The sequence below is a fragment of the Epinephelus lanceolatus genome, chromosome 10, assembly GCF_041903045.1.
Source record: "Epinephelus lanceolatus isolate andai-2023 chromosome 10, ASM4190304v1, whole genome shotgun sequence".
Lineage (NCBI taxonomy): Eukaryota > Metazoa > Chordata > Actinopteri > Perciformes > Serranidae > Epinephelus > Epinephelus lanceolatus.
In genome coordinates this window covers 33,389,736-33,402,827 of record NC_135743.1, presented here as the reverse complement: position 1 = coordinate 33,402,827, position 13,092 = coordinate 33,389,736, and the positions used below count along the sequence as shown (strand labels likewise).

Here is a 13,092-nt window from a genome sequence, read left to right as displayed (position 1 = left end):
TTGAGCGATAACATAGCATATTTAGGATGCTATTCAGAAAGCTAATGGGATGGATTCTCCCTGTTGCAGCACACCATTGCAGTTGTCACCCCAACACAAACACCAAAGTAGCAGAGGATTTTTATTTTGACAAAATTTAAGACATTTGAAGACACAAATTGGTGCATAAAAATGTTCATCAGAATGTAGGAGAGTAAGTGTTTGATGCTCAAAATTTCCTTGCAGAGGACCCCCAAACCCCCCAGTGTTAAAACAAATCCTTCACCCTTGTGTGTTTGTATCCAGGCTGTTGGATGTTGGTGCAATTTGTTGAAAGAGGTCAGTGTGACATAATCCCTCACTGTCTGTTGCTCTGTTTTCACGTTGTTGATTTGCTCACTCTGAACAAGAACAGGAAGATGAAAAAATAAAATACCTGTCAGGCGAAACAAGTTTTCTAAAATAAACTTGAACCCCTGAGAGAAATGATTCACAGGGCATCCACAGCTTTTTTTTTTTTTTTGTGGGGGGAGACAGCATAATCCTTTCAAGAACCCCCCTTCCCCAAACCCCTTAGCTTTCGATCAACTCCAGATGAGAGGGTTTGCTCAGACCCTGATGACTCTCCTCTGTCTCTCCTTCTTCCTCCAGGGTGCAGGATAGAGAACTGCGAGTCCTGCTTCAGCAAAGACTTCTGCACCAAGTGCAAGTCGGGCTTTTACCTACACAAAGGGCGCTGCTTTGATAAGTGCCCCGAGGGCTTTGCCCCGCTGGAGGACACCATGGAGTGCGGAGGTACGTGAAACAGCACTGATACGTGCAAAGAGTGTCAAGAAAGTAAACAACCTTGTCTTTAACCCCTTTCTTTACCTGTACACAGTATTCTATAACTTCCCGGTTGGCCTGCTTATTTTGGACAAGCAGTTGAACTGGGACCACACACAAAGAGGTTATAGCATCCCAGTAAAGCTCCTTTGCCCTGTATTAAAGCTTGACCCAGGGTCTTTGAGTTGCCTCTAATGTGCACTCTGCGGTGGTTTCACTGCACATCACTGTGTCTGTGTGTCTCTGCAGAGGGCTGCGAGGTGGGCCAGTGGAGCGAATGGGGAGCCTGCACCAGGAGAAACAAAACCTGTGGCTATAAGTGGGGTCTGGAGACCCGGACGCGGCACATTGTAAAGAAACCACCCAAGGACACAATACCCTGTCCCACCATCGCTGAGTCCAGGATGTGCAAAATGGCCATGCGGCACTGCAGGAGAGGTAAGGATGTTTTTGAGCCATATGTTGGTGTGTGTGAGAGCGATATTCTGTCACTCCATACCAACTCCATCCATGTTCACTTTAAGGTTTACGCTACTCTGGTGATTATTAAAGAAAACAGCCCACTCATCCCGTAGGGGAACTCTTTCCCCTTCTCAGAGTTCCACCTGTTTCATGTAACCCTCGTACCTTTTATTCAACCTTGTTTTTTCACCGTCTGTGTTTTTGAGGTGCACGGTGGCGTTCCCGTGCATGAAATATCAGTATTTTTCCACGCCGGCCTTGTTCGAGCCAGCCCTTTTTCTGAGGTATATTTTTCCCCCCTCTCTCCCATCTCCCTTCCCTCTCCTCAGTGGAATTCTTCAAAGTACGAACTGCAGGTTTCCTCAATGGCCGTCTCTGTTTCCTCCCGTCAGCTCGAGAGATATTTGCGGTGCGCACAGCATGTATGTCAGGCCATTAAATGAGAAGTCAAATCTGGAATTTCTCTCTGTGTGAATACAGCTAAGGGAAATATTTTTTTTCAAAAAGTAAACCATTTCTCTCAGACGGTCCAAACACACCATTTGGGGTGATGGCCTCAGTTAGCAGTGCTTTTAAAATAAATGTCTTTTCCCTTAATGCACTTTTACGTCTCTCATAAACTTAGGATTAGGATAGGCCAAGTGTAAATATTTAATTCACCAAATAAGGAAGCAATTACAGTGGCAGATATCATTCAGGCTGTCAAAAAAAGAAAAACATTGTTTAACAGAAAGAGGAAAATATTCTAACCTCGAGGATTTTTCTCCATTTTTGGCCTGGAGTGTTGGATGGGAGGATCATTTAGTGAAGTGGTGAAAGAGTAAATAAACTTGAAATAAACCCTGATAGTTTCTCATATTTCAGCGCTACCAAGGCCCTCGCTGCTCTCTGGGTTGGAAACTGTGATTCCATGGCACATTTAGTTCCTAAAGCCCTGTCCTGTTTGTCAGGGAAATTCTCCCCAACCCCCGCGCACCTCTTCATGACTCTTCCGTGCCTGCTTGACCTTTTCCAACAAACTTTATGACCTCCTTTAATTAAAATTTGGCATTGTTGCGCCTGGTTACTGCCGTTTTTATCTACAGCATGAAGTCACTGATGGGAAATTGTTGTGAAGTCTAAACTGAGTGCATAGCAGAACCAGTCTTCTTCAGTGTTTTATAAACTGACAGCAGACACCCTGCTACTGTCCATTGCAAAGCTCTCGATACAGTCCCTTATCCACCAACTTAGTTACGTCTCTCACAGTGGCCTCAGCTGTGTGGTTAAAAGCTGCGTGTAAATGTGTCACTGTGTGTGCATCTTAGGACTCTCCGGGCTCGTGAAGTGCTGTGGTGGCCCGTTTAATAAAGGTAAATTTCAGACTTAGACATGTGTTGTTAATTTCCCACTGCTTGACCGCCAATGAAAAATCCCCACTTGGCAAAAGCCAGTGAAATGCAACACTCTGCAGTTCAAATAAATACGATGTAAAAATGTAAGCTGCTGTAGTCGAACTGGAGTGAGATCCAGTGGTGTCGCATGGGAGCTCCACCGACTGACACTGTAAAATAATCACTTCCCGTGAGTGATAATAAAGCATAGTCCGATGGGAGGAGAGGCCACCCTCTGAAATGCAGGTGATCAGGAAGTGGAGGTTCAAGACTGTGGCTGGGTTCAAAATGAAAAACCTTGTGACCTTTTACATTATCACAAATTTCAAGGACTTTGCAAGCTGTAGGTCCCGAACACTACTTAAAGGGACAGTTCAGTCTAGAACTAAAAATGCATATTTTTCCTCTTACCTGTAGTGCTCTCAGTCCAGATGGTTTTGGTGTGAGCTGTGTTGGACATATAGGCTGCAGGGATGTCTGTCTTCTCTCAAATCTAATGCAACTAGATGGCACTCACAGCTTGTGGTGCTCAAAGCCCCAAAGAAATTCATGAAAAACTCAACAGCAACATCTCTTTCCAGAAATCATGACCTGGTAGAGTGTAGGTGACCTCAACCCTGCGAGGTACTTCGTCTTGCAGTCTCGGGCAGCCAGGCACACCCTGGCCTGGCCTCCTTCTACCCTGGGTCAAGGACCACTACAGTGCTTCACTCTTTTCACAAATAAAGAGTAGTAGCTGACCTCATGCGGGGACTCCTGCTCCTATTTCAAACTCTTGTACTCTTTTCACACTTTAAGAGTAAAAACTCAAGATAATCCATAGACCTTATTGCAAGCAGTTTCACATAGGAACTATTTTCTTTCTACCAATCTCCACCCACCAATTGGATCACCTCGCAAAAGGAGACTTGTTCTCGTGACACAGTTAGATGTAAACATTAATGGCGTCCTCCTCGGCTCAGCTGGAGGGATAGGAATCCAATCCATTTGAGAACCAGTTGCAAATTTTCCGATCCATCAGAATTGCATGCTTCCAAGCTTATCAATTCCTTTTATCAGTGCTGGCATGTTTCTTTCTGGCAGTTGTACGTTACAAAAGAATTTCATCAAATTCATATCTCTACACTGCTGGAAACTTGCAACAAGAAGGAGTCATGGCAAAGGGGACAAAACAGTCCCATGCCTGGCTTATGTCATGATGAGAGATGACAACAGTGCTACTTGTAATGTTTGTACAATGATCATTTCAAGTAACAGCAAAATGCAAAACATTTGAATTGATGCTGAAAACCTGTGGAGGCCTACTTTTTTTCCACATAGAAAATGGATCAGAAATCAATAAGGAATGTGATAAAGATCTGGACCGATAAGCAGGATCAATAATGGCATTGGTATTAATAAAAAAAAACGTATTAATTCCCATCCCTGCTGAGCTGTAATATTGGTAAGCTCAGTGGTGCCATGTGAGCGAGCAGTACATGAACACTTCCTTCTGCGTTGTCATACAATGGCTGTACAGTAGGTTGGTTGGAAAGAAAATAGTTCCAACACGAAACTGCTCACAGCAAGGTCTGTGGCCATCTAGGTCCATATTTTTCATGAAAAGCCAGATATCATCTACAGCTGATGTCTCCAGCAACTCTGCAACTTCTTTGTCTAGATGATGAATAGCACCACAGGTAAGAGAAAAAAATATCAATTTTTGATTGTGGGGTGAACAGTCTCTTTAAAATAACAGGGTTTGCAATGCATTATGGTAAAAATGAATCTTAAATTTAGAAACCTGTAACCTCAACATATGGATTTTATATTCAGAAGGAAATATAAATATAAGGAGTGCTTATAATGATCACTTGGAACTTAAGACAGTCTAAAAATGAACATTTTTATCAGCTCTTCTCAGCGGACACCAGACACCAATGTTTAGGATAAGCATAGGATTATATAACGGCAGACCGCAAAGATGCCGTGGATTAAATGGAGACAGGAAATAAGAGGACACAGCATGTAGGTATACACTATTTATGGCAATGCTTATCTGATCACCCGGGCTTGCATTTCTACATATCTACGTATTTAAATTACACTGGACGTCATTGACAGATCCCTGTCTCCCAGCTTAACCGAGGCGCACAAGGACGACGCAAATGATCTTCTTCTTTTCCCTCTGTGTCGGCAGAGATCTAATCCCTCTGTAAAACACACACAAGTCAGAGAGAGTAAAGCCCAGATAATGTCAAGAGGCTAGGCATTCACAGCAAACATGACGAGTTGTGTAAACCGTGTCTGATGTGTTCCGTACTAGTTGCCGATCACTGTAAACACCGTCTATCATTCGCACTGCTGGAATTCATTTGCTGTTCTCAGCTGGCATTTGCCAGGACAGCACTGTCCCGATAACGCACCCTGTCCCCCGAAATGGCGAGGAAAGACTGTGTGCAGGGCACGGACAGACAAAATATGTGGCGGTACACTGTCAAAGATATTTCCATCCAGCTGTCAAGCTAATTTTAAGCAAACATTTGAAGTTTGGCAAAATAAAATAGAGGTTTGGTACATTTCCACCAGCTGTGTTGCACAGAGCATCTGAAGCCATTTTGAATAGTTTGACCTGCTTGTTTGTTTTTGGCAGCGAGATTAAATAACTGCAGCGTTATTTATTTGGAAAAAGTGTTCCCATGGCTATTAATCACATAACTTCCGAAAACATCAAGTGATTAGAAAACCGTCCATGCAGTGCTGATGAAAATCTTTGTCAGATTCTACCAGCTGTTTAAATTTGATTTTCGTATAGTGGAAAATGTGCAAGACAATCTCTGGAGGAATAAAGAAGTCTTGTCTCGTGGCTGCTTGGCTGGCGTGTGTGCCAGCCGTTTACATTGCACCCTTGAGACGGTAAAACGCTCTTCTATCCTCCGGATCCCTGGAGTAGTGCTCTGAACAAGGCTATAAACAATAAAGAGAGTTTATTAATAGCTGCTCCGGCGCTATCACCATTGACAGACTGGGTTCCCCCCACTCTGTCTTGTGAGCTGATGGGAGGAGAGGAGAGGAAAGGTGAGGAAAGCGATAACGCCACAGCGCCCCTGCTGTTCCACACTGATGCCATTAAGGAATTCCCTTAAGATATTTCCCAGCAACCCCTGTCACCAGATTCACTGGTTTACAAAGTGACACGTGACAAGTTTGATTGCTCTTTCTTTGCTTCTTTTTTTCCTGCTGTCCCATCAATCCGTCTGTGCGTTTTTTCTTTCTTCCTCTCTTGCCCACCCACTCTACTATAATCTTTGAACAACAGCTGCTTCTGCCAGTGACATTAGATCTTGTGTAAACAACTTAAAATGTGAAAGCTCTCCAAACTCCCACTCTTAATGTAATCCCTGATTTGGGATTTAAAAGGGACTAAAGTCCAACACAAATGTACCATTGCAGCTTGGGCTAATTTCCGACAGTTTTTCACAAATCGGCTTTCAGATTCTCAGACAGCACAAAAGTCTTTATGGCAGCAGGCAGGAGTGACATTTGTGCAGCTGTGTTTGCTTGATTTGTAGGTAAAAGTAGATTATTTTGAGGGGCATTTGTAGTGCAGGAGCCCAAAGTTAACCCAAACAAGAACAGAAGTTTTATAATATGAAGTTATAGAACAGTAAAAATTTATAGCTTAGCAAATTTTGGAACTGATAACAGAAACATATTAAGGTTTTCCAGAACAATGTAGTTCAATTTACAGTTTAAATGCTACTACGAGCCCATGAAGACTCACAGCCTGCTGACCTTATGGAAAGAAAAAGGCAAGGAAAGCAGAAAGAGTAAGTGCAAGAAAGAAGGAGCATAATGATTATATTTGGCCATCGGATTATGTACCTGTACTTGGAGAGCTACGGGCCTTTGTGGGAGTATTGATCTCCCATGTGTGTAACCAGAGAAACCATTTCTGCTGTAGGGCTCAATCGAGGCCAAGCCCTCCATCCCATCCGTCATCTGAATGCTCGGATCCAGCCACCACTAATACTGTCTGTCATAACTTCTGTGTGCAGTTTGTGTTTGTACTGTAACTGTGATAACTACCTTTTGTAGCCATGATGCCCAGTCTATTCCCTCCGCCATCAATTTGAAACCCTGGATAAATAAGTTTTGTTACACGTTCTGTGGCTGGGGTGTAGAAGAGGATAAACCCGCCTAGACTCAGTTTACCACCTCATCACTCCTCCGCAGTGTGACATCTGAAGGCCCTGCAAGGTCTTTGTCTGTATTTAAGGCCTTGGACATGACAGAGAGGCGGGCAGTTGTTTAATTTACCACAAGAGCACCTACAGTCTGGTACAGGGGACCAAAGTGAAGCCAGATCCGCCCTGGATCGACCAGACCCCAGAAGGTTTGGTTGACTAGTGGGATTTACGCCAGGTTCTGTCTGAAGCCAGTGTGGTTCTGCGGTGAATCCACAGCACTGTGGACCTCCTGGTCCTCACCGTCTGCGAACCATCTGCGCATAAGTCTCTACTCCTGTAAAACGATGCACAGAGCAACGGTGATTGCCTCAAATCCGCTGTGGAGGAAGCTCAACCGCCTTGTCTGTAGCACACACTGCTTGGGACACCAAATGATTCCGGTTTCTGGCAGCCTTTGCATACGAGCAAGCAGTTAATGCGCGTGCGTGCGTGTGAGCGTGTGACACACAGTTTTGGTGTTTATACTCGCTGAGCCAAGAGGTTTAAGCCCTGGCGAAAGATGCCATTCACTTCTGAGCGTTTTAGTTACACAGTCAGTGTGATCACATCTGAGTCTGGCCTGTGTTTGGCTTGGAAAGCCGACATCCAAACACATTTCTGGATGTGTTTTTGTCAGACGTTGCCTTCTACCATCAGGCCAGCTTTTTTTTTTTTTTTAAACAGATGCACGCTTTCAACTTGAGGCTAATTGATGGAGCGTGTTCTTCTCGTCTCAACAGAAGAGCTCATGGTGCAGTTTGTCCAAGCCAAACAACAATCGAGCCCTGCTCGAGCCACCACTCTGATGTCTAACCAAAGCACTCGAGAACAGAGGTTTGCACTTCTGTTCCTTCATGTACTTATCTGATTATTCCAATTAATGTTCCCCGGGTGTGCTCTATGGGAAGTCAGGACTGTTGGAAGGGAGAGCTGGTGCACAGATGACAAGTCCCACTCTCATTTCTGCCATGATGGAATGACGGGTGGTGATTAACGGCGATCTCTGGCCTGGGTAATATCATGGACAATCCGGATCAGTTCTTCCCGCCAGCGGGAGCGGAGTGAGGAGCGTTTTCCCAGGACAGAAGGAGAGCACTAATTGGCAGCCGACCTGTCATACTGATTATGTGTGCCTCACACCGCAGCCTGTTGTGACTGAGGGAGCCACAGCTTAATCTTCATTTAATAAGGCCGCTCTGTAGGGGCTGATACAGTAGCTGGTGAGAAGGCCTCAGAAGTACCATGCCTCCTCTGGACAGCATGGATGGCCTGGCTCTGGACACAGGGCCTGGGTAGGCGTCTGACTGTGACAGCCCCCCTTGCACAAGCTTGTATCGTTCATTAATTTAATTAAATGCTGCAGAAATCTGGTTGTGAAGATGAAAAAAAATAACTTGCAAACAGAGACATAGTGATGATTTCCTCATGCCGTACACATGGCTGTGAAACTGCAAATCTGAGATGACAGAGTGTTTTGGAAGCTTTGCACTGTGCTGTAGTGAATAAGAGTATGGGTGAAGAGGAAAGACACATCAACCTGTCATTGACTTGGCCAGGTCTCCAGCATCCCAGTGCCAATGGCAGTTATGGTCACCGCTGCGGTCGCAGTCACAAATTAACACAAGTTCTGTTTCAACTATAACATATTTGCGAATCTCTGCCATAGATTATTCTTTTTTTTCTCCCCCTGTCTCCGCGCTTATGTTTCATATCTCCTCCTAACCAGATGAAAATTGATTATCTAGGCTCATGTCTGGACAGGCAATCAACACTTGCTTTATGCTGATGTTCTCAAACCAAACTTTTGGGTTTATTTTTCTGCCTCTCGCGCAGTTTAGCGGTGTTAAATCTTCTGTCAGAGGAGAAAGTCATTACCAGTAGTCTGTGAGACTTCTCTGCCCTGGGTACATTCCTTATTGGGGGAGGTGGGGGGGTGGGAAGGGGGATGATGCTGGAAGCCGGGGGGGGGGGGGGGGGGGGTCTCTGATTAACTTCCCACTAAGTGCCCCTGCACTCTGACCAAAATAAATATGGCTGCTGTCATTTTGTCAGCAACTGTCTTCAGAGAGCAATATTTGAAACACCCCATGATCCTGCTGGCTTTTATATGGAGAATCCATCGTCATACCACAGGCATGAGCCATAAACATGTGGAGGCCTTTCAAAGACCAGGGGGTGGAGGGATGGAAGGAGGGAGGTGGAAGAGGAGGGGTCAGCGGCGCTCACTGGGGCTCCATACTCCACATTATTGTCATCTGGTCTTTTCCAAGCAGGAAGAAAGAGGAGGGGTGTGAGTGAAGGGTGTGTGTTTTTTTCACACTCTTTGGCCCAGTTGAGTTGTGGTTTTGCTGAACTGCCTTTTGTAGACTTGTGTACACACATTAGATGCAGCAGTCCTCTTATTTGTTTGACTCGCTTTATTGTGAAGTGTGCATCGGTCGTAACGCTTTCCAATAAATCCAAGCTGGTGGATGTAGGTATCTTTCTAGAACACACTTTGATGTTTAGTAGATGTCCAACTGAGAACCAAACATGAAAAAAAAGTTGTTTATATTCAGCTGTGACTTCAGTCTGCACAGTTTTATGAAATCATAACCTAAGTGGATCATTTTATAAGCTTGAAAAGCTGTGTGCACATATTGTTCAGCGTGACTTTGTCAAAGAGGAGGAACACTGCGCTGGTTGCGAGGCTTTCGTTGTCGTTGTTCTGGCAGAGGAAATGAGGCATATGGGCCGACATCAACAGCCCCATCAAAAACAGACGTACACAAACAAACAAAGTGGCAGCAAACTGGAGGGGGGAAAGAAGAAGTAGGGGGAGTGAGGAGGAAAAAAGGGGGAGGAAGGGGAGATACTGTACAGAAGTGGAATGTTTTCATGTTCTCATGCCCCACAAACGGGAGCTACAGTATTTCCCCCCGTTGAGCAGTATATAGGCTGATATTGCCCATGACACGGTCAGGGCTGTAAAGCGCGCCTTTGGTGAATGCTCCCTTGATGGGCAGTTTGTGCCGTTACACCCTGTGATTTTTTTTTTTTTTTTTTTACAGCAGACGAGACACAGTCTGTATCTTTACAGGGATGGATGGCAACAGCTTGTGATGAGATCTTTGAAGTCAGTTTGGGCTCATATATGGACCTCTATTTGGGCTTCTATAAAATATATGATGACTACCTGCCAGAGACATCAACTTGTCATATGATGGAGGTTTGCCTTTGAGCACAGTCAGTAATTTTTTCCTCGAAGAGAAATCGATACAGTTAGGTGTTCAAGGATTTTACAGAGCAGCTTCAGGGGTGGCAATTTGTAAAACCTGTAATAAAACCAGCTTACCCTGCTTTAAAACATTTCATTAGTATGGATTTGGATTGTACTATGATGTTCCGAATCTTTAGAGGTTCCTCCACCCTGACAGGCATAAAGTTCTAGGAAAACATTGAATTTTGTACTTTACTGGAAGCGTTTGGAACAATGATATTTAACAGTATCAAATACACAAAATATCATCTGTTTTCTGCTTCAGTCCATTAAAAAAACATCCAGAGCTTACATCGGTCTGACCCTATGTTGGAGTAGGGCCCTGTGTCGAGGTTTCTCACCTCATATTTAGATAACCCCAGCTGGTCAGAGTGGGTTCTGTCTGATGGTGCTGCATCCCTGCACCTCCTCCCTCTGTCTGCCAGACCTCCAGTCCGACAGTGGGCCGCAAACACTTTCATCTCCACGTCTCCACCACACCAGGCAGACGAAGATGCACACAAACTCGCAGACACACACATTTCACACAGCCCGAGTGCGAGACACACGTAATAGACACCGCCGAACAATAAAACAGACCTCACAGGCAGAACAAGTCACCACATTATCTACTCTTTTCCTCGTCCCTGTTTCCATTCTCTTTTCCTGTCTCGCACTCGGATGACACTCTCTCACTCATGTATCGCATATCACGGTGCGAGGCCGTCTGAGGAACAATGTGCATGTCAGAGAGGATGATGTGTTCGCGTGGCGTGCATTGTTTGAGGCAGCGCTGCGTGCACTGGAGTCCTCCCTCTCCAGTGGTCTGGCTGAAGGAGAAAAGAAGGAAGGCGAGGAGGCAAACGGGGGAGCCTGAGAACATCTGGTGCACAGTTGCACTGGCTCAGTCACCAGAAGCCCCTCTCCTCTCCTCTCTGCTCCTTTCCACCTCTTTCCAAACTCCTTCCTTGTCTTTCTCCATCTCTGGCGGGCGTCTTCATAGAGACATCACAGCTTTTAATTACAGCTGGTGATTCAGACAGAGGCTGTGGCTTCTGACCCACTCATGTCCAGGAGCGTGGACCCAGCGCACAGACATGCAGACACAACAAAGCAGCAAGTATAGACCTGCCAGCCTTTGGCTGTGTGTATGTCTGGGTGTTTTTCTGAGTGTGTGTGAATTAACAGTGACAAATACAGGGGGGATGCAGACTAAAAGCACAGCCATTACAGTGGTAAGTAGAGGCCAGAGCCAACTTACTGAGGTTGTAGACAACTGCCCTTACATCAAGAAAAAAAAAAAAAAAAAAGCTAAAAACTAGGATGATGTCACAGGTTTGCTATTTCACCTTAACAGAGAAAATACTCACCTTAACATATTTTCTCACTGCATAAAACATAAGCACCAGTCAGCTAAGACACAAGCCTGTCTGCAATTATAAACGCTTATCTGGGAAGTGAAAGAAAAGTCACTGGTCTGGAGCCAATGCCTGTGAGGGTATTTATCAGAGGTTCAGACTCGAGTCAGACTTGAGTCACAAATCTGATTACTTCAGACTTAACTTGACAAAATCAGAAAAGACTTGCAACTCAACTTGGACATGAACACCAATGACTTGTGACTTCACTTGGACTTGAGCCTTTTGACTCAATGCATTTAGGCATGAAGACGACCTGCTGAAGTTCAAACTGAGCATCAGAATGGGGAAGAAAGGTGATTTAAGTGACTTTGATAGTGGCATGGTTGTTGGTGTCAGACCGGCTGGTCTGAGTGTTTCAGAAACTGCTGATCTACTGGGATTTTCATGCACAACCATCTCTAGGGTTTACAGAGGATGGTCTACAGAAGTGCAATTATCCAGTAAGCCACACTTCCCTGGGCAAAAATGCCTTGTTGATGCCAGAGGTCAGAGGAGGATGGCCAGACTGGTTCAAGGTGATAGAAAAGCAACAGTAACTCAAATAACCACTCGTTACAACCAAGGTATGCAGAAGACCATCTCTGAACAACAACACATCGAACCTTGAGCTGAGATAGGCTACGGCAGCAGAAGACCACACCGGGTGCCACTCCTGTCAGCTAAGAACAGGAAACTGAGGTCACAGTTACACGGGTTCATCTAAATTGGACAATAGAAGATTGTAAAAAATGTTGCCTGGTCTTATGAGTCTGGATTTCTGCTCCAACATTCAGATGGTAGGGTCAGAATTTGGTGTAAACAACATGAAAGCATGGATCCATCCTGCCTTGTATCAGCGGTTCAGGCTGGTGGTGGTGTAATGGTGTGGGGGATATTTTCTTGGCACACTTTGGGCCCCTTAGTACCAACTGAGCATGGTTTAAACACCACAGCCTACCTGAGTATTGTTGCTGACCGTGTCCATCCCTTTATAACCACAGTGTACCCATCTTCTGATGGCTACTTCCAGCAGGATAACATGTCAGGTCACAAAGCTCAAATCATCTCAAACTGATTTCTCAAACATGACAATGAAATCACTGCTGTCCAATGGCCTCCACAGTCACTAGATGTCAGTCCAGTAGAGCACCTTTGGGATGTGATGGAACCTGAGATTTTCATCATGGATGTGCAGTCTGTACATGTAGTTGTTTATTTAGTGGTATTTGTGTTTAACACCTCTAGCGCTAACACAGCAGTTGTGACATCCGACTGATTTTGAACATGGCACATTTTTCAAAATGCATTTTAAGATTCTGTTGTGTGAGAAACACACATGATGCTGCTTTTTCAGGGAATGTAACATGACGGCTCTCCGAGGAAAATCTCAAGACATGATTGAGTGGTCGATGTCATGAAACTCAATCCAGTCCCAGGTACCATATCAAATCCCTTCAAACATAAATGCTCCTTCCCGCTGGGTGGCAAAGTTCAGGACCGTGATCCCGACAGGCCTTGAGACATTTCTTTCGGATTAGTGGGAGCTTAAACATCCCTTTGATTTGATTCCTTTCTCCTTCCCCTGCTGCATCTCTGACAGATGCTGC

General features: G+C 44.9%; 1 protein-coding gene across 6 annotated transcripts in view; it reads left to right on the top strand.

Moving 5' to 3' along the window:
• rspo2 (R-spondin 2) overlaps window positions 1-13,092 on the top strand; it is a 75,311-nt gene that overhangs the window by 42,407 nt on the left and 19,812 nt on the right. For all 6 annotated transcript variants that reach the window (XM_033639937.2, XM_078171948.1, XM_033639936.2 and 3 more), the window contains 2 exons: window positions 631-774; window positions 1,054-1,242. In XM_033639937.2, coding sequence (XP_033495828.1) covers window positions 631-774; window positions 1,054-1,242 — 333 coding nt within the window. The remainder of the gene's footprint in view (window positions 1-630; window positions 775-1,053; window positions 1,243-13,092) is intronic.